General features: G+C 48.9%; 1 protein-coding gene across 1 annotated transcript in view; it reads right to left on the reverse strand.

The window, feature by feature from the left end:
* Nucleotides 1–10636: 10636 nt before the first annotated feature.
* Nucleotides 10637–24732, reverse strand: part of LOC134348845 (macrophage colony-stimulating factor 1 receptor-like) — a 111633-nt gene continuing 97537 nt past the window's right edge. The window contains exons 13-17 of the mRNA XM_063052626.1: nt 24461–24583; nt 23949–24060; nt 23537–23636; nt 20476–20581; nt 10637–11021 (exon numbers count right to left, since the gene is read on the reverse strand). Coding sequence (XP_062908696.1) covers nt 10899–11021; nt 20476–20581; nt 23537–23636; nt 23949–24060; nt 24461–24583 — 564 coding nt within the window. The 3' untranslated portion in view covers nt 10637–10898. The remainder of the gene's footprint in view (nt 11022–20475; nt 20582–23536; nt 23637–23948; nt 24061–24460; nt 24584–24732) is intronic.

Raw genomic sequence — 24732 nt, forward strand, 5'->3', positions numbered from 1 at the left:
CCCATCAGTCCTGCTGTCATTCTGTGTTTTTCCCCTCAGTCCCGTGTTCATCCTGTGTTTTACCCCTCAGTCCCGTGTTCATCCTGTGTTTTACCCCTCAGTCCCATGTTCATCCCGTGTTTTACCCCTCAGTCCTGCTGCCATTCCATGTTTTTCCCCTCAGTCCTTTGTCATTCCGTGTTTTTCCCCTCAGTCCTCTGTCATTCCGTGTTTTTCCCATCAGTCCTGCTGTCATTCCCAGTGGAGCCCACTGGGACGCAGTGGCGATCCCTTCAGGCTGCACAGAAAGATCCCACTGACACTGCACAGCTGGAGTGGGAATCAAACCGGGTGTCACTGTGAAGATCCACACTCAGCCCTCGTCATTGTGGGCTGCTCTCTCTCTCCCTCTCTCTCTTCCCCTTTAACCTTCAATGTGAATCTCTCTCTCTCTCCCCGCTGCCCACCTTTATCTTTTGCATCTTCCACAGTGGTGTGAGTGGAATTTACCAACCGTGTGGAAAGACTCTGGGTTCACACCCTCCGTTCCAGCCCTGGCAGTGACCTTCCACAAGCACCTGAACCCAGGAAGAAGTGTTTACGCAACAGGACTGGACTGACCCTGCACCCCCTTGGCCATTACACTGAACACCACCGTCTCTGGACATGAGCCTGGGCTCTTCGCTCTCTGTTGCCATCCGGTGGTCCCTTGTGATGGAAACTTGGCCTGTGGCTTGTGAGATATGATGTGTCTCTCGCCCTCCAAACACACCACAGACCTGCCCTCTCTCCTGCCCCCTCCTCCCCCTTGTGTAAACCATTTCCTGCCTCCAGCCTCAGATGTTAACTCTGCTTTCTCTGCACACACCTGCAGCCTGGCCCAGAGGCCTTGGTGTCACAAACCGGACCTGCCTGGAATCAGGCTATTCGGCCAACTAAGCTCATCCTGGCCCGTGGCCTCTTGTCCTGACAAATCCCATACCCCAGCACTTGGCCTGGGTGATTCCAGTCGTTGTCCAGACACAGCTTCAAGCTCTCTGCATCCACCCCTCTCTCTGGTTGTGTGTCCCATGGACTTGCCTCTCTCTGGGCGAAGAACAGCTCTACATCTCCCCTACTCCCTTGTTGAGATTGTGGGAATATTTCCTGCAACGTGCCTGTACCCCCTTATCAGTCATGTCCTTTCCTAACCTCCACCCCGCCAAGAGAACGGACTCAGCGTCTCCAACACCCCCTGATAGAGGTGTAGAAGATGATGAGAGGCATTGATCATGTGGATTGTCAGAGGCTTTTCCCCAGGGCTGAAATGGCTAACACGAGAGGGCACAGTTTTAAGGTGCTCGGAAGTGGGCACAGAGGAGATGTCAGGGGTAAGTTTTTTTACACAGAGAGCGGTGAGTGCGTGGAATGGGCTGCTGGGGACGGTGGTGGAGGTGGAAACGATAGGATCTTTTAAGAGACTCCTGGATAGGTACATGGAGCTTAGAAAAATAGAGGGCTACGGGTAACCCTAGGTAATTTCTAAGTAAGTACATGTTTGGCACAGCATTGTGGGCTGAAGGGCCTGTATTGTGCTGTAGGTTTTCTATGTTTCTGTCCTCCCACCCTCCATTTTCAGCTAATCCAATTTAATTTTCTTAAACATTCTCCTGTGAACGTTCCTCACTGTGCAGATGTTGACTTACTTACAAGTAGATTCTCCCATATTGGCCCACATTTTAATTCCACATCCCATTCCCATTCTGATATGTCTATCCACGGCCTCCTCTACTGTAAAGATGAAACCACACTCAGGTTGGAGGAACAACACCTTATATTCCGTCTGGGTAGCCTCCAACCTGATGGCATGAACATTGACTTCTCAAACTTCCGCTAATGCCCCACCTCCCCCTCGTACCTCATCCGTTATTTATTTATATACACACATTCTTTCTCTCTCTCTCCTTTTTCTCCCTCTGTCCCTCTGACTATACCTCTTGCCCATCCTCTGGGTGTTTCCCCCCTCCCCCTTTTCCTTCTCCCTGGGCCTCCTGTCCCATGATCCTCTCGTATCCCTTTTGCCAATCACCTGTCCAGCTCTCGGCTCCATCCCTCCCCCTCCTGTCTTCTCCTATCTTTTTGAGTCTCCCCCTCCCCCTCCCACTTTCAAATCCCTTACTAACTCTTCCTTCAGTTAGTCCTGGCGAAGGGTCTCGGCCTGAAACGTCGACTGTACCTCTTCCTAGAGATGCTGCTTGGCCTGCTGTGTTCACCAACAACTTTTATGTGTGTTGCTTAGGTTCTCCCATGAATCTTTTTCAGGTCACATCTGATTCCCAGGAAACTGGCCTTGCTCCAGTTACGACCATTATTCCTGGTCTGTCCCTACAGTCAATGTGAAACGCATGGAATGCTGCCTCAAGGAAGCAGCGCCCAGCGCTGGCGACCTGACCCGCAGGGAGGCGGCGCCCAGCGCTGGCGGCTCGACCCGCAGGGAGGCGGCGCCCAGCACTGGCGGCTCGACCCGCAGGGAGGCGGCGTCCAGCACTGGCGGCTCGACCCGCAGGGAGGCGGCGCCCAGCACTGGCGGCTCGACCCGCAGGGAGGCGGCGTCCAGCACTGGCGGCTCGACCCGCAGGGAGGCGGCGTCTAGCACTGGCGGCTCGACCCGCAGGGAGGCGGCGCCAAGCACTGGCAGCTCGACCCGCAGGGAGGCGGCGCCCAGCACTGGCGGATCGACCCGCAGGGAGGCGGCGCCCAGCACTGGCGACTCGACCCGCAGGGAGGCGGCGCCCAGCACTGGCGACTCGACCCACAGGACCACGAGAGGCTGCAGAGGGTTGTAGGACTCAGCCAGCTTCATATCAGGCGCCACCCACCTCACCATTGAGGACATCTTCAAAAGGCGATGCCTCAGAAAGGCAGCATCCTTCATTAAGGACCCCCATCACCCAGGACATGTCCTCTTCTCATTGCTACCATCAGGGAGGAGGTACGGGAGCCTGAAGACACACACTCAACATTTTATGAAAGGCTTCTTCCCTCTGCCATCAGATTTCTAAATGGACATTGAAGTTATGAATCTCATTGAAACCTACTTCTTATCGAAAAGTCTAGACAGAGTGGGTGTGGAGAGGATGTTTCCTATAGAGGGGAGTCTAGGACCAGAGGGCACAGCTTCAAATAGGGGGATGTCCATCTCAAACAGAGATGAGGAGGGATTTCTTTAACCACCGAGTGGTGAATCTGTGGAATCCGTTGCCACAGGTGATCTGTGGAGGCCAAGTCATTGGGTGTATTTAAACTGGTGGCTGATAGATCCCTGATTAGTCAGGGCATTAAAGGTTACTGGGAGAAGGCAGGTATATGGGATTGGGTGGGATAATAGATCAGCCCTGATAGAATGGCAGAATAGACTCGATGGGCTGAATGGCCTAATTCTGCTCATCCATCTTATCATCTTATGGTCCAACACTACTTCGCTGCTTTGTTCTCTTTTTGCACTATTTATTATACATTCTGAAATGTCTAGCAATTGTTATGTATATTACGTTTGGTAATTTTTATATACATTTTATTTATTGCACCATATTGCTGCAAAGCAACAGATTTCATGACATACGTTAGTGATTATTAACCTGCTTCTGATTATGGTCATTATTCCCAAAATGCTCCCCCATTGGAAACTCCCTTCACTCAGCTGGTTCATTTCCCAGGAGAAAGTCTGGTAATACTTCCCTTGTTGGTCTACCAACATTAAAAAAACTCTCAACACAGCTCAAACTCATTAACACCTCTACTTTCTGAGGAGGTGCAAGAGAACTGGACTCACAGCCTTGTCCAAATGTACATTCTACATCACTGCTTGGTACGGAAACTGCCCTGTGGCGGACAGGAAGGCTCGACAACGGGTAGTCAGAACTGCCCAATGCACCACAGACACCAGCCTACCCACCATGGACATATATACAGAAAAGTGCCGGAAAAGGGTCAGTGACATCAGGAAGGATCCCACCCACCCTGCTCATAGACTGTTTGTCCCACTCCCATCAGGGAGGAAGCTACGTAGCATCCACACCAGGACCACCAGACTCAAAAACAGTTACTTTCCCCAAGCAGTGAGGCTGATCAACACCCCCACCCACTAACCCACCCCTCCACACCCCCCCCACCACAACTTTATCATTTCCTGTCAGTCACCTTATGTGCAGACTCTCCTGTGCCTAGCGTCACTTTATGGACATACAATCAATCTATGTATATAAGCTATTTTATGTATATATATTAACTTTTAATTATCTTTTTTTGTGCTGCCTTGGATCTGGAGTAACAATTATTTTGTTCTCCTTTACCCTTGTGTACTGGGAATGACATTAAACAATCTGGAATTCTGAATTCTGCCCCCTGAGCTTTCTGAGCAAAGGCAATCCCTGTGTAATATTCAGGAGATTAAAGGTGACCAGAACCATAAGACTGTTTTTATTGCATCTCTGAGAGTTTCTGCTCAGATCGTCTGGGGCTTGGTCACCAGCTCAGAGAGATACAAAGCAGCAACGATGGACGTGTTCACAAACCCACCGTCTGCCCGCAGCGCAGAGCGGGACATGAGGCAAGGAATAGCTACCTGATCCTTACAATAGCCAGCCGACACGACATGCATCATTGGCGAGGGCTGACACCGACGGAGCGACTGCTTTGTCAAGCATCTTTGCTCCGTGCTCTGCAAAAGGCAACATTTCCCAGTGGCCACACATCCCATCTGACACTCCATCATGTCAATCCATGATGGGGCCACTCCCATGTTGGAGGAGCAACACCTTATATTCCATCTGGGGAGCCTCCAACCTGATGGCATCAACACCAATTTCTCAAACATCCAGTAGTTTCTTCTGCCTCCCTCCTTCTCTCTTTTTCCATTCCCCATTCTGGTTCCCCTCTCACCCCTTCCCTTCTCCTCACCTGCCCATCACCTCCCTCTGGTTTCCCTCCTCTTTCCTTTTCTCCCGTGGTTACTCTCCTCTCCGATCAGATCCCTACTTCTTCAACCCTTTACCTTCTCCACCTATCACCTCCCAGTGTCTCACTTCATCCCCCTCCCCACCCACCCACCTTCCCCCTCACCTGGTCTCACCTGTCACCTCTCAGTGTCTCACTTCATCCCCCTCCCCACCCACCCACCTTCCCCCTCACCTGGTCTCACCTATCACCTCCCAGTGTCTCAATTCATCTCCCTCCCCACCCACCCACCCCTCCCCTCACCTGGTCTCACCTGTCACCTCTCAGTGTCTCACTTCATCCCCCTCCCCACCCACCCACCTTCCCCCTCACCTGGTCTCACCTGTCACCTCTCAGTGTCTCACTTCATCCCCCTCCCCACCCACCCACCTTCCCCCTCACCTGGTCTCACCTATCACCTCCCAGTGTCTCACTTCATCCCTCCTCCCCACCCACCTTCCCCCTCACCTGGTCTCACCTATCACCTCCCAGTGTCTCACTGTGTATGAGTGTGGGAGGGAGGAAAGGGATTTGTTTTGCTGTTGTTGTTTGTGTAGTGTCCTGCTCAGCATTGTGGGAGTGAATTTCTTGGTGCTCACCTGGCAGAGAATCTCACCTGGTCCCTCAACACCAGCTCCATAGCAAAGAAAGCCCAGCAGCGTCTCTACTTTCTGTGAAGGCTGAGAAAAGTCCATCTCCCACCCCCCATCCTCACCACATTCTACAGAGGTTGTATTGAGAGCATCCTGAGCAGCTGCATCACTGCCTGGTTCGGAAATTACACCATCTCAGATCGCAAGACCTTGCAGCGGATAGTGAGGTCAGCTGAGAAGATCATCGGGGTCTCTCTTCCCGCCATTACAGACATTTACACCACACGCTGCATCTGTAAAGCAAACAGCATTATGAAGGACCCCACGCACCCTTCATACAAACTCTTCTCCCTCCTGCCATCTGGCAAAAGGCACCGAAGTATTTGGGCTCTCACGACCAGACTGTGTAACAGTTTCTTCCCCCAAACCATCAGACTCCTCAATACCCAGAGCCTGGACTGACATCTACATCATTTATTATTATATTGTAATTTGTCCTCTACTGTGCCTGTTGTCTTGTTTATTATTGATTGTACTGCCCTGCACTGTCTTGTGCCCTTTATGTACTCCTGTGTAGGTCTGTAATCTAGTGCAGTTTTTATGTTGTTTTACATAGTGTAGTGTAGCCTTATGTTGTCTCACTTAATCTAGTGTAGATTTGTGTTGTTTCATGTAACACCATGGTCCTGGAGGAACGTTGTTTCATTTTTACTGTGTATTGTCCCAGCAGCTTATGGTCAAAATGACAATAAAAAGCGACTTGACTGGTATGGTGCTGGAATGTGTGGGAACACAAACGACACATTTCACTGTATGTTTCGATGACACATGATAAATTAACTTGAATCCTGAGTCTTCCCCTTTAGTCCCGATGAAGGGGCTCGGCCCGAAACGTCGACTGTTCATTCCTTGCCTCGGATGCTGCCTGACCCGGCGAGTTTCTCCAGCATTTTGACTGTGTTGCTCTTTATTTTCATTTTCTGCTGAACAGAGGGACCAGGAACAGCCAGAGTCCCGCCTAACGGCAACAGGAGACCATAACACATAGAAGAATTAGACCATTTGGCCCATCGAGCCTGCTCCACCATTCTATCATGGCTGATTTATTATCCCTCTCAACCCCATTCTCCTGCCTTCTCCCCGTAACCTTTGATGCCTTGGCTAATCAAGAACCTATCAGCCTCTGCTGTAAGTACACCCAATGACCTGACCTCCACTGTGTCTGTGGTGATGAATTCCACAGATTCACCACCCTCTGGCTAAAGAAACTCCTCATCTCTATCCTAAATGAACGTCTCTCTGTTTTGAGGCTGTGCCCTCTGGTCCTACACCTGCCCACGATAGCAAACATCCTCTCCATATCCACTCTATCAAGGCTTTTCAACATTCAATAAGATTCAATGGCTAAAGCTTTAAAAATTAATTTACAACCTAATAAACTGACAGTTTTATTCAGTATAATTCCTCAATATATTCATGGTATTTCTCTATCAGACCAACATGTAATTGCATTTGTCACATTATTGGCCAGAAGGGCTATTTTATTGAAATGGAAAGACGCCTCTGCTCCCACTTTGATACAATGGTTCTCTCAGGTGATGTTATGTCTTAGTTTGGAGAAAATCAGAAGTCGAACTTTTGATCCTCGATTTGACTTTGAGAAAAGGTGGGGTTCCTTTGCCTGCTACTATCATTTGATTTGAGTTAATCGAGGTGGTCCCCTTCTGATTCTTCTGCGATTGGTTTGAGTTGGCGGGTTTACGTTTTTCGTTAATGGAAGCTTGTATGGCGTATAGCTCTGGGGTTGTGCTCCCAATGGGTTTTTTTTCTCGTTTTTTCGGTTAGTAGGGTTTTTTTTTGTTTTAGTTAGTAGGGGTTCTTTTACCCTTCTTTCTTTTTTCCAAAAAATAATAGTTTTAACGTTTTGTTTTTTCTTATTATTATTGGTATACTGTTTAGCTTGGTTAATCAGTTATTTGATAGTTTAACTCTTATTGTATATATTGATATGTTGATTTTACTACTTTAATGTATTTTTTGTTGATTTTCAATAATAATAATTTAGTTTGAGCCTTCAGCATTTTGGGCATCGAGGGAGAGAGGAAGAGGAGAGCCATCCACAGTACCACCGATGCGGCAGAGAGGGCCTCAAGATGGCTGTGGCTCAAAAGAGGGGAGCCATGGAGTCATAAGTAGCTAGCCATCTGGACACAAGCTGGGGTCTGATCAGCCCCGGCTGGGTCACCTGGAGGAGGTTGTATGATGTTGAAAGACCCGAAACACCCGATGATTCCAGGAACATCACTGAAGATGTGTCCAGAGGCATCAATAGATGTACGTACACAGCATATGTTGATTTTACTACTTTAGTGTATTTTTTGTTGATTTTCAATAATAATTAATGAAAAGATTTAAAAATGAAAATAAGTTTCAATGAGATCCCCTCATTCTTCTAAGTTCAAGTGAACACAGGGCCAGGGCCATTGAAAACACCTCTTAAGTTAACCCTTTCATTCCTGTGATCACTCTCGTGAACCTCCTCTCGACTCTCTCCAATGTCATTCTTTCTGAGATATGGAACCAAAGCTGCTCACAGTACTCCAGATGTAGTCTGACCAATGACTTATAGGTTAGAGGCATGGCAATTAATCTTTCAATAATCCTGGTTCTCTGGCTTTTACTGTAGCATTCCTGTGTGGAATTGCGCTATGCACAGAATGCCTGCTGCTATCTCCACATTCCACCAGGTGACCCAAAAATAGGAACACTCATCAGGGCAAACAGTATCTGTGGAAGATTAACTCTGTCCTGCCTTGGTGAACTGGGATCCATCATTGGTTGCGGGGGGCAGGGGGAGGGGTTAGCCCTTCCTGTTGGTGCTGCCATCTAGTGTTCACTCAGTGGAACAACAAGCTGGACCTGGTGTTGGGAACATTCACAGACCATCAATCTGCAGGGTATGCCACTCAGCAACATGGGCTAGGTAACTGTATGTATCACTGCTGTTGTAAATATACATGCAGTGTGCTGTTGGTATTGCATTTTTCACCTTGGCCCTGGAGAAACTGTTTTCTATTGGTTGTATTCATGAATAGTTTCAATGATAATTAAACCTGGACTTGAATGGACACCTTGTTACCCACAGAGTCTTGGCTTTTACTGCAGAATTTACAGCATCGGCGGCACTTTAGCTTTCACCCTTTGACTTCGAGTCGGCTCTCTCGGCGCTACACTCATGCAGGAAAATTGGAAGAAAGGATCAGCCGTGATTGAATGAGGGAGATGGGCCGAATGGCCGAATTCTGCTCCTATGTCTTACGGTCTAAAACCCGCAGAGGGAACGAGAGTTGTCAAAACGCAATGAAACAAGACAGGTTAATTAATATTTATTTCAAGTACAATCTCTGCAGCATTGGAAGTTTATCAGTTACAATGTTCAGCGCTTCAGTGAGTTCAACATTCACACATTAGTTCTACAGCTTTGTGGGAACCACCAGAGTTCTGTGTTCTGCTGGGGCAAGGCGGACGCTGCTCTTGGTTGTATAACAGAATACAGAACACTACAGCACAGTACAGGCCTTTCGGCCCACAATGTTGTGCCAACCCTTTAACCTACCCGAAGACCAATCTGACCCTTCCCTCCATGTGCCTGTCTATGAGGCCCCTGAGCAAATCAGGGTTTTTCTCTCAATGGTCGAATGGCCTAATTCTGCTCCTATGTCTAAAACCCCTGAAGGGAACGAGAGTTGTCAAAACACAGTGAAACAAGAGAGGTTCAGAGGTGATTTGATAGAGGTGTACAAGATAATAAGACGCATAGTTCAAGTGGACAGCCAGAGACTTTTCCCCAGGGCGGAAATGGCTAATATAAAGGGGCATAATTTTAAGGTGATTGGAGGGAAGTATTCGGGGGAGGGGGGCATCAGTGGTAGGTTTTTTACACTGAGAGTGGTGGGTGTGTGGAACGAACGCCTTGCTAGGATAGTGGTTGTTAGGGACATTTAGCTAGGCACATGGATACAGAAACATGGAGGTCTAAGTGACAGATTGATCTTGGTTAAGAGGTCAGCACAACATCATGGGCTGAAGGGCCAGTACTATACTGTACCGTTGTATGTTCTAGCTGCCATTAATCCCCTGGGGCAAGGGTCAGGGGTTAACAGAAACCTTTAAAATGTATTAATGGCATCTCAGTCACCGTGGAAACACATTTTTCCCCAATTCAGAGACATCCAGGGAAATTCCATGGGATCTGGGGCCGGTTCGGCACTGGAGTGGTTAGCACAGTGCTTTACCGTACCAGTGACCGCTGCTGACTGTAAAGAGGTTTACGTTCCCCCCGAGACCATGTATATTTCCTCCGGATGCTCTGGTTTCCTCCCACATTCCTAAAATAGAGGGTTAGGTGGATGTAATTGGGAGATCATTGGGCCGGGGTGGCCTGCTACTGTGCTACATCTCCAAATAATAAATGAATCTCCCAGAGGAGAGTGTGGCCTAACAAACAAACATGGTTCCCAGTCACCAACACCCCCCCCATCTCTCCACAGCTCAGCATGTAAGGGACAAGGCCTTAAACGTGAGCTGGGAGGGGAAGCATTTACATATAGATGATCGCTTGAATGTTAGAACTCTAATTACTTTGTTTAAAAAGCAGCATTCAGGACTCCGCACCTCCCAATTGTAAATGAATGAATGGGTTTCACAGGGGGTTAAGCCCCAGCCTGTGGCAGCAATGAGACAAAGGCATTGCCCGCAGCTTCCAGTTCAGTCCCAAAACCCTGCAGACCTGGTGAATTCATTAGAAAACCCTGCCCCCTCCCACACACCCCACTCACCCTCGCACCCCTCCTCATACAACCCACCCTCACCTCTTGCACCTCCCACTTCCCTTCCCCACCCTCATCCCTCCCACCCCCACCCACTCCCACCTCCCACTCTCCCTCTCTCACCCTTCCACCCCTCTTCCATCATGCTCTCATTTCCCACACCCTTGTAGTAACCCTCCCAGAGACCCCCAGCATGTCTCTGACCCTCCCAGAAACCCCCAGCACAGCGCTAACACTCCCAGAGACCCCCCCCAGCATGTCTCTAAACCTCCCAGAGACCCCCAGCACGTCTCTAACCTTTCCAGAGACCCCCACTACATCTCTAACCCTCCCAGAGACCCCCAGCACAGCTCTAACCCTCCCAGAGACCCCCAGCACAGCTCTAACCCCTGTGTTATTTGAGTCAGTGGTCACAGCATGAAGCATTGATTAGGAGAAGGCAAAGCAGAGACTCAGCATGCAGACATTGTGCCGTCTTTGAGCTCTCTCGGACACCGAGAGAAAAATACCCACTTCCCCGGCCTCACATCTTGTTGTAGGGGTTGATGAGTGGGACGGTGTCTGCACCAACCTCATCCCCTTTGTGAATGGGAGAGTGACAGCGAGGAGAATCCGGATCATTGTCTCTCGACAGGTTGGTGTAGTCCTGCAGAGAAACACAGCATCAGAAACAGCACTCGTCGGGTTTCGGCAGGAAAAGGACCAATAGACACGGAACATAGAACAAGACAGCACGCACCCACTGCGTTGTGTTGTGCCAAACTTTAACCCCAGACCAGGCCCTCCCGGCCCTTTGCAGCCCCCAGTTTAACCCCAGACCAGGCCGTCCGGCCCTTTGCAGCCCCCAGTTTAACCCCAGACCAGGCCCTCCCGGCCCTTTGCAGATCCCAGTTTAACCCCAGACCAGGCCCTCCCGGCCCTTTGCAGATCCCAGTTTAACCCCAGACCAGGCCCTCCCGGCCCTTTGCAGCCCACAGTTTAACCCCAGACCAGGCTGTCCGGCCCTTTGCAGCCCCCAGTTTAACCCCAGACCAGGCCCTCCCGGCCCTTTGCAGCCTCCAGTTTAACCCCAGACCAGGCCCTCCTGGCCCTTTGCAGCCTCCAGTTTAACCCCAGACCAGGCCTTCTGGCCCTTTGCAGCCCCCAGTGTAACCCCAGACCAGGCCTTCTGGCCCTTTGCAGCCTCCAGTTTAACCCCAGACCAGGCCCTCCTGGCCCTTTGCAGCCCCCAGTTTAACCCCAGACCAGGCCCTTCCGGCCCTTTGCAGCCCCCAGTTTAACCCCAGACCAGGCCCTCCTGGCCCTTTGCAGCCCCCAGTTTAACCCCAGACCAGGCCCTCCCGGCCCTTTACAGATCCCAGTTCAACCCCAGCCGAACCACAGGACTATTCACAATGACCAGTTAACCTCCTGACTGCTACGTCTTTGGACTGTGGGAGGAAACCAGAGCATTTGCAGGTCATGGGAAGGAACGTAGAAACTTCTTGCAGAGGACATCAGAATTACCGAACAGAGCATAGGAACATCAGAAACAGGAGCAGGTGTTGGCCATCTGGCCCACAGAGACTTCTCCGCCATTCAATAAGATCATGGCTGATCTGGCCATGGACTCATCTCCACCTACCTGCCTTTTCCCCATAACCCTTAACTCCCACTAATCTTGGCAACTTTGTACACACAAGCTTTTAGTTTAATGCCTTCTTTTATTTCCTTAATTATCCATACTGGCTCTCTCCACCTTTCTGTCCTTGCTTTTAATGGAATATACTTTTTTGAGCACTGTGAAAAATCTCTTTGAAAATCTTCCACTGTTCCTCAACCGTCTCATGATATAGCCTGTATTCCCAGTCTACACTAGCCAAATCCTCCCTCATTGGCGCCTCCATTGTTTAGGCATAATACACTGGTTTTACGAGGGGTGATTGATAAGTTCGTGGCCTAAGGTAGAAGGAGTCAATTTTAGAAAACCTAGCACATTTATTTTTCCTACATTTACACATTTAGTCCAATGGTCGTGGAGCATATGGATCCCTTCTTTGTAGAAGTCGGCGTCTTGGACCTCCAGCAGTGGTCCACAGCAGGGGTGATTGATAAGTTCGTGGCCTAAGGTAGAGAGAGATGAGGAGAAACTTCAAACTTTCCACATTTTCACCTAGAGTTGAACTGCACGTGCATGTAACGAGAGCTGTATAACTCATCTCCTTCTACCTTAGGCCATGAACTTATCAATCACCCCGGCTGTGGACCACTTCTATAAAGAAGGGATCCGTATGCTCCACGACCGCTGGACTAAGTGTGTACATGTAGGAGGGGACTATGTTGAAAAATAAATGTGCTAGGTTTTCTCAAATTGATTCCGTCTACCTTGGGCCACAAACTTATCAATCACTCCTTGTAGATCGAAATATTGCACCCTCCATTTGTACGAGAAACTCAGTCATACTGTGATCACTCTTTCCAAGAGGATCCCTAACTACAAGATCATTAATTTTACCTGTCTCATTGCATAGGACCAGATCTAAGACAGCATGTTCCCTTGTAGTTTCAGGAACATAACATGTTGTTCAAGAAAGCCATCACAGACACATTCTATGAAGTCCTCCTCAAGACTCTACCTTGACCAACTTAATTTCCCCAATCTATGTGCAAGTTAAAATCCCCCATGATAACAGCTGTTCCATTTTTACATGCCTCAGATATTTCTCTGTTTATTGCCTGTGCCACTGTCATGTTATTAATTCGGTGGCCGGTAGACAACTCCCCAGTGATATGAACTCACAATTGAACTCGGAACTCCAATACCCTGAGCTATAATAGTGTCACATGAATTGCCATGCCCTGCCCCATCGTATCAGCATTTCCAAATTGGGATACTGTACATCTTAACATCTTGTACACCTCTATCAAGTCACCTCTCATCCTCCTTCACTCCACAGAGAAAAATCCCAGCTTGCTCAACCTATCCTCATAAAACATGCTGTCTAATCCAGGCAGCATCCTGGTAAATCTCCTCTGCACCCTCTCTAATCCAGGCAGCATCCTGGTAAATCTCCTCTGCACCCTCTCTGATCCAGGCAGCATCCTGGTAAATCTCCTCTGCACCTTCTCTAATCCAGGCAGCGTCCTGATAAACCTCCTCTGCACCCTCTCTAATCCAGGCAGCATCCTGGTAAATCCCCTCTGCACCCTCCCTGATCCAGACAGCATCCTGGTAAATCCCCTCTGCACCCTCTCTGATCCAGGCAGCATCCTGGTAAATCTCCTCTGCACCCTCTCTAATCCAGGCAGCGTCCTGATAAACCTCCTCTGCACCCTCTCTAATCCAGGCAGCATCCTGGTAAATCTCCTCTGCACCCTCTCTGATCCAGACAGCATCCTGGTAAATCCCCTCTGCACCCTCTCTAATCCAGGCAGCGTCCTGGTAAATCCCCTCTACACCCTCTCAAATCCCCTCTCCATGCAATAAAGTGTTGCAACTGCTCCCCACTGAGCCATCTGACCTTGTTCTATCACGATAGTGGCTGGTGTAACTCTAGGATCACGGTTCAATTCCCGCTGCTGTCTGTGAGGTGTTTGTATGTTCTCCCTGTGACCATGTAGGTTTCCTCTGGATTCTCTGGTTTCCTCCCACATTCCAAAGACACACCGGTTAGTAGGTTACCAAGTTGTGGGCGTGCTTCGTCAGTGCCAGTAGCGTGGTGACACCTGTGGGCTGCCCTTAACACATCCTCAGTCCGTGTTGGTGATTGACACAAGTGACGGATTTCACTGTGCCTTTGATGTTTCAACGTACATGTGACAAATAAAGCCAACCTTTAATCTTTTCTACCCATGCCTCTCCCTCCTACTGAACACAAAGCTGCTTCTTTGTTTCAAAGTTCTGATGAAGGGGCTCGGATCGGAAACACCGACTGGCTGACCTGCTGGACGCCTTGCCACCACCGAGGGCTTGTCACCACCGAGGGCTTGTCACAAAGCCAGCGAGCTCTCTACCTGTGCTGTGCACCACTTGCATTCTGTATGAGATTTTATTAACGTGTTTGTGGTGAAATTTTGGTTAATGTGCTGTTTGTGATATATTTATTTTGTGGGGTGCACCAAGGTCGAGAGGAACGTTGTTTTGTTTGCTTGTATAAATGTACAGTCAAATGACAACGAACTTGGACTTGAGGATTTCCAGCATTAGAGCAGAATCAGAATCAGGTTTATTATCACCGGCACGTGACATGAAATGTGTTAACTTAGCAGCAGCAGTTCAATGCAATACACAATGCAGAAGAAACAAAATAAATCAATTACAGTATACATATATTGAATAGATTTAAAAACCATTCAAAAAAACCAGAAATAATATACATTAAAAAGTGAGCTGGAGCTCAAATCCACAGAACAAGGGACAGAGAACCAATGTAGCAAAATGCTGGAGAAACTCCAGGAATGCTGGAGGCCTGGATAGAGTGGATGTGGAGAGGATGTTCCAATAGGGAGGGAGTCTAGGTCCAGAGGGCAAAGCCTCAGAATAGAAGGATGTCACTTTAGAACAGAGATGAGGTGGAATTTCTTCAGCCAGAGGGTGGCGAATCAGTGGAATTCATTGCCACGGACAGCTGTGAAGACCAGTCATTGGTACATTTAAAGCAGAGGTTTATAGGTTCTTAATTAGTCAGGGAATCAAAGGTTACAGCAAGAAGACCGGAGAATGGTGTAGAGGGATAATAAATCAGTCACGATGGAATGGTAGAGCAGATTTGATGGGTTGACTTGCCTAATTCTGCTTTGCACACAAAATGCTGAGGGAACTCAACAGATCAGGCAGAATCTACGTAGGGGAATAAACGGACAATGTTTCCTTAGGACCTACTGGCTTGTACTCCTTCCCCTCCACCTACCTTCTTATTGTTCCCCTTCCTTCCAGTCCTGATGGATGGTTTCGACCCGAAATGTCGACTGTTTATTCCCCTCCATAGCTGCTGCCTGATCTACTGGGTTCCTCCAGCATTTTGTGTGTGTTTCCAAATTCTGCAGAATCTCTTGTGTATTCTCTGCTCCTTAGGTGTAAAGTCCTGGGAAAGGTTTCACTGCTAATGTGATGGTTTCTCTGCAGCAGCAGTGTTTGGGTTATGGCTAGAGATAACGGGGGCTTTGGAATGAGCGACGTCCAGTGAAGGGAGTGTTTTTTCTTGTTGTGTTCCTGAGACTGAGGTGATCTGGGTCTTTTAAGCAACACACATCAAAGTTGCTGGTGAAATCAGCAGGCCAGACAGCGTCTCTAGGAGGAGGTACAGTCGACGTGTTGGGCCGAGACCCTTTGTCAGGACTAACTGAAGGAAGAGCTAGTAAGAGGTTTGAAAGTGGGAGGGGGAGGGGGAGATCCAAAATGATAGGAGAAGACAGGAGGGGGAGGGATGGAGCCAAGAGCTGGACAGGTGATTGGCAAAAGGGATACGAGAGGATCATGGGACATGAGGTCCGGGGAGAAGGAAAAGGGGGGGGGAACCCAGAGGATGGGCAAGGGGTATAGTCAGAGGGACAGAGGGAGAAAAAGGAGAGAGAGAAAAAGAATGTGTGTATATAAATGAATAACGGATGGGGTACGAGGGGGAGGTGGGGCATTAGCGGAAGTTAGAGAAGTCAATGTTCATGCCATCAGGTTGGAGGCTACCCAGACGGAATATAAGGTGTTGTTCCTCCAACCTGAGTGTGGCTTCATCTTTACAGTAGAGGAGTGGCCACATATTTTAATACCACATCCCATTCCCATTCTGACATGTCTATCCACGTCCACCTTATCTAGTACTTTCAACATTCGGTAGGTTTCAATGAGATCCCCAATCTTCTAAATTCCAGTGAGTACAGGCCCAAAGCTGCCAAATTCTCCTCATATGTTAACCCCTTCATCCTCGTGTACCTCCTCTGGACTCTCTCCAATGACAACACCTCCCTTCTGAGATCTGGAGCCCGAAACTGTTAACAATACTGCAAGTGTGGCCCGACTACTGTATTACAAAGCCTCAGCATTATCTCCTGAAAGCAGACTACAGGAAGTTAGGAAGGAAGTTGAGAAGCAGGATGACAAAGGTAGTCATTTCAGGATTACTGCCTGTGCCATGTGACAGTGAGTATAGGAATAGAGTGAGGTGGAGGATAAATGTGTGACTGAAGGATTGGAGCAGGGGGCAGGGATTCAAATTTCTGGATCATTGGGACATATTTTGGGGTAGGTGTGACCTGTACAAAAAGGATGGGTTGCACTTGAATCCCAGGGGAACCAATATCCCGGCAGGGAGGTTTGCTAAGGCTATTAGGGAGAGTTTAAACTAGAATTGCTGGGGGGTGGGAACCAAACTGAAGAGACGGAGGAAGAGGTGGTTGGCTCACAAATAGGGAAAGCTTGGAGGCAGTGCGAGAGGGAGGATAGGCAGGTGATCAAGAAGGTACACGCTCAGACATGGTTTGAGATGTGTCTATTTTAATGCAAGGAGTATTATGAACAAAGCGGATGAGCTCAGAACGTGGATCAGTACTTGGAGCTATGATGTGGTGTCCATTACCGAGACTTGGATGGCTCAGGGGCAGGAATGGTTACTTTGAATGCCGGGTTTTACATGTTTCAGAAAGGACAGGGAGGGAGGCAAAAGAGGTGGGGGCATGGCACTGTTGATCAGAGATAGTGTCACAGCTGTAGAAAAGGAGGAAGTCATGGAGGGATTGTCTACGGAGTCTCTGTGGGTGGAAGTTAGGAATAGGAAGGGGTCAATAACTCTACTGGGTGTTCTTTATACACCACCCAATAGTAACAGGGACATTGAGGAGCAGTTAGGGAGACAGATTCTGGAAAAGTGTAATAATAACAGGGTTGTCGTGGTGGGAGATTTTAACTTCCCAAATATCGATTGGCATCTCCCTAGAGCGAGGGGTTTAGATGGGGTTGGGTTTGTTAGGTGTGTTCAGGAAGGTTTCTTGACACAATATGTAAATAAGCCTACAAGAGGAGAGGCTGTACTTGATTTGGTATTGGGAAATGAACCTGGTCAGGTGTCAGGTCTCTCAGTGGGAGAGCATTTTGGAGATAGTGATCACAATTCTATCTCTCTTACCATAGCATTGGAGAGGGATAGGAACAGACAATTTAGAAAAGCTTTTAATTGGAGTAAGGGGAAATATGAAGCTATCAGGCAGGAACTCGAGAAGCATAAATTTGAAACAGATATTCTCAGAGAAATGTAAGGAAGAAATGTGGCAAATGTTCAGGGGATATTTGCGTGGAGTTCTGCATAGGTACCATACACCTATCCAGGAGTCTCTTAAAAGACCCTATTGTAATCTCCTGCACCACCGTCGCTGGCAGCCCATTCCACATGCTCACCACTCTCTGCGTAAAAAACTTACCCCTAACATCTCCTCTGTACCTACTTCCAAGCACCTTAAAACTGTGCCCTCTCATGTTAGCCATTTCAGCCCTAGGAAAGAGCCTCTGATTATCCACATGATCAATGCCTCTCATCATCTTATATACCTCTATCAGATCACCTCTCATCCTTTGCCGTTCTAAGGAGAAAAGGCCAAGTTCACTAAACCTATTCTCATAAGGCATGCTCCCCAATCCAGGCAACATCCTTGTAAATCTCCTCTGCACCCTTTCTATAGTTTCCACATCCTTCCTGTAGTGAGGTGACCAGAACTGAGCACAGTACTCCAAGTGGGGTCTGACCAGGGTCTTATATAGCTGCAACATTACCTCTCAGCTCCTAAACTCAATCCCACGATTGATGAAGGCCAATACACTGTATGCCTTCTTAACCACAGAGTCAACCTGCGCAGCTGCTTTGAATGTCCTACGAACTCGGACCCCAAGATCCCTCTGATCCTCCACACTGCCAAGAGTCTTACCATTAATACTATATTCTGCCATTGTATTTGACCTATCAAAATGAACACTTTACACTTATCTGGGTTGAACTCCATCTGCCACTTCTCAGCACAGATTTGTGTCCTATCGATGTCCCGCTGTAACCTCTGACAGCCCTCAACACTATCCACAACACCCCCAACCTTTGTGTCATCAGCAAATTTACTAACCCATCCCTCCACTTCCTCATCCATGTCATTTATGAAGAGAAGAGGTCCCAGAACAGATCCCTGAGGCACACACTGGTCACCGACCTCCATGCAGAATATGACCTGTCTACAACCACTCTTTGCCTTCTGTGGGCAAGCCAGTTCTGGATCCACAAAACAAGAACCCTTGGATCCCATGTCTCCTTACTTTCTCGATAAGCCTTGCATGGGGTACTTTGTCAAATGCCTTGCTGAAATACATATACACTATATCTACTGCTCTACCTTCATCAATGTGTTTAGTCACATCCTCAAAAAATTCAATAAGGCTTTTAAGGCACAACCTGCCTTTGACAAAGCCATGCTGACTATTCCTAATCACATTATGCCTCTCCAAGTGTTCATAAATTCTGCCTCTCAGGATGTTTTTCATCAACTTACCAACCACTGAAGTCAGACTCACTGGTCTATAATTTCCTGGGCTATCTCTATTCCCTTTCTTGAATAAGGGAACAACATCTGCAACCCTCCAATCCTCCAGAACCTCTCCTGTCCCCATTGATGGATGCAAAGATGCAAATAGTTTTTTTAACCTTTCTTTTGCCTTCCTCCTTTCTTAAAGAATGGAGTGACATTTGCAATTTTTCAGTCCTCTGGGACCATACCAGAATCAAGTGATTCTTGAAAGATCATGACCAATGCATCTGTTATCTTTTCAGCAACCTCTCTCAGGACTCTGGGATGTAGTCCATCTGGTCCAGGTGACTTATCCACCTCAAGACATTTCAGTTTGCCTGGCACTTTTTCCTTGAAATAGCAATGGCACTCACTCCTGCTCTCTGACACATACAGACCACTGGCACACTGCTAGTGTCTTCCACAGTGAACACTGAAGCAAAGTACTCATTAAATTCATCTGACATTTCCATAATGGCTTTTACAACCTTTACAGTTTCTCACAAAGATTCAACATTCTCTGACCCTACGTTACCTCCTTCTAAAGATGTAATTCCATCTCTTACCAACAGAGCCACACCACCGCCTGTGCCTTCCTGCCTGTCCTTACGATACAAAGCATATCCTTCGATATTAAGCTCCCAACAATGGACTTCTTTCAACCACAGCTCAGTGATGCCCACAACATCATAATGACCAATATCTAATTGCACCACAAGTTCGTCCACCTTATTCCAAATGCTACGTACCTTCAGTACAGTCCTGCATTCTTCACCCTTTTGAATCTTGCCTCTGTGGTACAATTTAACTCTTTGCTCTGCCTGCATTTGTACTCAGTCATTGGCTTGTCCTTCTTTCCATTCATGTTACATCCATCATCTACTTGTAAACCTGCTGGCTCATCCTCAGCTCTATCACACTCGTTCCCATCCCCCTGCCATAGTAGTTTAAATCACTCCCAACAGCTCTAGTGAACCTGCCCACAACGATATTGGTCTCCCTCGGATTCAAGTACAACCTGTCCCTTTTGTACAGGTCCCATCTGCCCCAAAAGAGGACCCAATTATTCAGAAATCTGAATCCCTGCCCCCTGCTCCAATCCTTCAGCCACACATTTATCTGCCACCTCATTCTGTTCCTATCCTCACTGTCACATGGCACAGGCAGCAATCCCGAGATTACTACCCTTGAGGTCCTGCTTCTCAGCTTCCTCCCCAACTCCCTGTAGTCTGCTTTCAGGACCTCCTCCCTTTTCCTGCCTGGGTCATCGGTACCAATGTGTACCGTGACCTCTGGCTGGCACCTCCACCCCGCCATCCAATGGAATGGTAATAAACCTGATTCTGATTCCTTGCCCCTTGACCTCTCCCCATGCCCTCTCCTGAATACAATCAAAGTACATTTTATTACCATATAAAACCCTGAGGTTCATTTTATTGCGGGCATACTCAGCAAATCGATAGCATTGGAACGCTACCAGGATCAATGAAAGATCAACCAGAGTGCAGAAGACAACAAACTGCAAATGCAAATACAGATAAATAGCAATAAATAACAAGAACACGAGATAATGAGTTAAAGAGAACCTGTTCACAGAACTGCACCATCTGCTTCCCGATCAGTCTCACAATCTGACTAAAGGACGGCCTCTCAGTGGCTTCCAATCTCCAGCACTGGGTCATGATGTCGTAGCTGGGGAACAAAGTTCAAAGGTCAGAGGTAGGCATGGGTCATCTCCCCTGTTTCATGACTGCAAGACCCTGTCTCCCAGGTCAAGGTCAGGCAGCACCTCGGCCTGGATGTCACAGCTCTCCCAGACCCCGGCGTCAAATCTCCAAAGTTGTGGGCCTCTGGGCACTGTCGCCCTGCACCCAGGGTTCAGCCACACCATAGATCATGGAGTCCACACAGAAACAGGCCCTTCACTGCAACAAAGATGCCCTTCTACACCAATCCCTTTCCTTTTTTGCGTGTGAAGCCCATTTCCCTCAGCGCCAATGATTGAGGTTCACCTCCTGCCGCTGGAGTTTGTACGCTCTCTTCACTGTTCCCTCTCGGGTGAACGGCCACACACTGAAATGCTCCCACACACACAGCCTTCGTTGCTGCGCACATGGAATTTTATTTTATCTAACGTTTTATGAAAGTTCGGTGCAGTTTTCAGGCCGTTCAAAATTTTCCTGTTCAGAGCTGTGGTTGGTCCATGCAGCTGATAAAAAAAAATCAGAATGAACTCTGGTTCTCCCTGTGACGTGTGGGTTTCCTTGCTCCAGATTTCTCCTACATTCCGAAGACGTATGGATTCGGCTTTGTGAGTTATGGGCATGACATATTGGTGGGCTGCCCCAGCGCATCCTTGGAATGCAAACAATGGAAAACCTGCAGATGCTGGAAATCCAAGCAACACACCAGGCAGCGGGCAGCGGGCCGGGTAGCAGGCCAGGCAAGGCAGCGGGCCAGGCAGGGGGCCAGGCAAGGCAGTGGGCCAGGCAAGGCAGCGGGCCGGGCAGGGGGCCAGGCAAGGCAGCGGGCCGGGTAGCGGGCCAGGCAAGGCAGCGGGCCGGGCAGGGGGCCAGGCAAGGCAGCGGGCCGGGCAGGGGGCCAGGCAAGGCAGCGGGCCGGGCAGGGGGCCAGGCAAGGCAGCGGGCCGGGCAGCATCTTGGAAAGAAGTAAACAGCCGACGGTTCGGCTCAGTACCCGATCCTTGGACCGTGCAGGTCGCTGACGCAAATGAAGCATTTCGCTGTATGATTTTATGCTTTGCGTGTGGCAAATAAAACTAATATTTATTATTTATCTTTAAACCTTTCCTATCTATCAACTTACCTCAGACCATTAAACATAGAAAACAGGACAGTAAAGGCTTTTTGGCCCAAGATGACATGTCGACTTTTTAAACTACTCTCCGTGTTTCTATCATCCGTGTGGCAATCTGAGAGTCTCTCAAAGTCCCATTCTCGAAAGGTGGGACCGTTTGGGAGGATGGGAGGTGATAGACAGGACATACAGAGATGTAGTTACACGCAAGGTGCAGGACACCTTTTGATTCCTAACTGGTGTGACAAGTGTCCTGAGCTGCTTATATTTCAATGCAAGAAGTATCGTAGGAAAGGCAGATAATAGTGATGAAGATGAGGTAGCTGGTTTACAAACAGAGGGGCAATGTGCAGTGTGGGGAGGCTATTGATAGGGTAAATTGCAGTCAACAAGATGAGTTGCAATGTAAAAGGCAGACTGTCCAATTGATCAGCTCATCTACACCCTCAGACTGTCCAATTGATCAGCTCATCTACACCCTCAGACTGTCCAATAGATCAGCTCATCTACACCCTCAGACTGTCCAATTGATCAGCTCATCTACACCCTCAGACTGTCCAATTGATCAGCTCATCTACACCCTCAGACTGTCCAATTGATCAGCTCATCTACTCCCTCAGACTGTCCAATAGATCAGCTCATCTACACCCTCAGACTGTCCAATTGATCAGCTCATCTACACCCTCAGACTGTCCAATTGATCAGCTCATCTACACCCTCAGACTGTCCAATTGATCAGCTCATCTACACCCTCAGACTGTCCAATAGATCGGTTCATCTACATCCTCAGACTGTCCAATTGATCAGCTCATCTACACCCTCAGACTGTCCAATAGATCAGCTCATCTACACCCTCAGACTGTCCAATAGATCAGCTCATCTACACCCTCAGATTGTCCAATTGATCAGCTCATCTACACCCTCAGACTGTCCAATTGATCAGCTCATCTACACCCTCAGACTGTCCAATTGATCAGCTCATCTACACCCTCAGACTGTCCAATAGATCAGTTCATCTACACCCTCAGACTGTCCAATAGATCAGTTCATCTACACCCTCAGACTGTCCAATAGATCAGCTCATCTACACCCTCAGACTGTCCAATTGATCAGCTCATCTACATTCTCAGACTGTCCCCACCGGTCAACCAAATGACCCATGATCTGGAGTTCCGTGCAGAATTCCGACCAGTTCCCTGCTGAAAAATGTGGGGGATTTTGTGTTTCTTTTACCACAGATTTGTGGCAGCCTTGTAACTACCCTTGTCAGTCCCAAGCCCGACTGCAAAAGGAGGTTTGGTCATGGGGCTGGTAGCCCATCCCGTGAAGACCTGGGGCTAGAGGAACGCCAACAGAAGCTCCGAAGAGCTCATCCCTGGGAGAGGAGGGATGCACCAAGAAGATGGGAAAGACTGCCTCAGGGCTGCTGAGCTGAAATAAATGGCAGCATTAAACGTCTCAACTACCAGAGTTTTTAAAAAAGTGAATTTGTTCCAAACCTTCATTAGTGCTGTTGGAGATGGTGATCTCCAGGATAGGGAACAGGCAGGACTCAGATATGGGCCCCTGGATACTGCTCTCAGAGCCGGTGTGATGGGAGTCCTGAGGGTTCAGCCCGTGCACTTCCCACCTGTACCGAGCCGTTCAGAAGCCGTTCCCCGGTCCAGTTTTATTGGAGAGTTCCCAATGAATCCCTCCCACTGCCCAGATCACTGTCTCATCCCTCCCCGCCCCACCGTTCCCATTGCCTCATCCCTCCCCGCCCCACCATTCCCAATGAATCCCTTCCTTTGCCTCATCCCTCCCCGCCCCATGGACTGACTGGCTTACAGCTCAGGAGGGGCGGTCGCTGGTCGTCCCATCTGAAAACCTGATCTGATCAGCTTGTAGAAGGTGCTGTCTACCGGAACTCCCGGGTACGGGCTCGAACCTGCAGTGGGAACACACACTGTTTGTCACACTGCTCAGGGAAGTTTCTGTGTGTGTGTGTGTGTGTGTGTGTGTGTGTGTGTCTGTGTGTGTGTGTCTGTGTGTGTGTGTGTGGTGTGTGTATACACAAAATGGTGCGTGTGGCTATGTGTGTCTGATAGTGTATGTGTGCACATGTATTCAGAATGGTGTGTGTGAGTGTGTGTCTGTGTGTGAGAGGGTGTACAGAATGATGTGTGAGTGTGAGAGAGTGCGTGCGAGGGCGTGTGTCTGAGGGAGACTGTGTGTGCCAGCAGCAGTGCAGGCTGTTTACCCAGAGAGAAGATCTCCCACAGGAGGATGCCGTACGACCAGACGTCGCTCTGCACCGTGTAGACGCAGTCGAAGATGCTCTCCGGGGCCATCCACTTCACAGGCAGGCGAGCCTGGGGAGGGAGCAGAGTCAGTAACACTGGCCCGGGACGGCAGCAGGGGCACTGCGGAGAGTGTCCGCGATGGGGAGGGGAGGAAAGAGGGTGGGGAGAGGGGAGGAGGGGTAGTGAGGGGAAAGGAAAGATGAGAGAAGAGGGGAGAGTGGGGAGGGAGGAGAGAGCGGGAAGGGAATGGGCAGAGTAGATGGGATGGGTGATCACTGGTGGAACGGAGAGTGTTTAGATACTGAAGATGGTTGCCCAGACTAATGGCAAGTTTAGTCTGTACTGGACATACTGGACATGAGCTATTGGGACAGGACAGGAGGTGGGTGGGAAGGACCGGGGGGTTGGGGGGAGGCTGACAGCGGCGGACAGAGAGCTGATTCAGCGGCTGCCCAGTCTCAGAACTCACGTTGCCCTTCACCACGTAGTTGGAGTCGTTCATGATGTCCCTCGCCAAACCGAAGTCGCAGATCTTGGCCACTCGGCCCTGTGAGAGCAGGACGTTCCTGGCAGCCACGTCTCGATGGATGCACTGTAATCAGATCCGGTCCAGTAGTCAGTATCCCTGGCCTGATCTCACTATCCCTCGGTCCTCCACAGCCTCATGACTCACCAGATAACCAGCCTTCAGCGCTGCGGAGTCTTTTGGCTCACAAACAGGCCCTTTGGCCCATCGAGTAT

This window comes from Mobula hypostoma, chromosome 7 (genome assembly GCF_963921235.1).
Source record: "Mobula hypostoma chromosome 7, sMobHyp1.1, whole genome shotgun sequence".
In the NCBI taxonomy this organism is placed as follows: Eukaryota; Metazoa; Chordata; class Chondrichthyes; order Myliobatiformes; family Myliobatidae; genus Mobula; species Mobula hypostoma.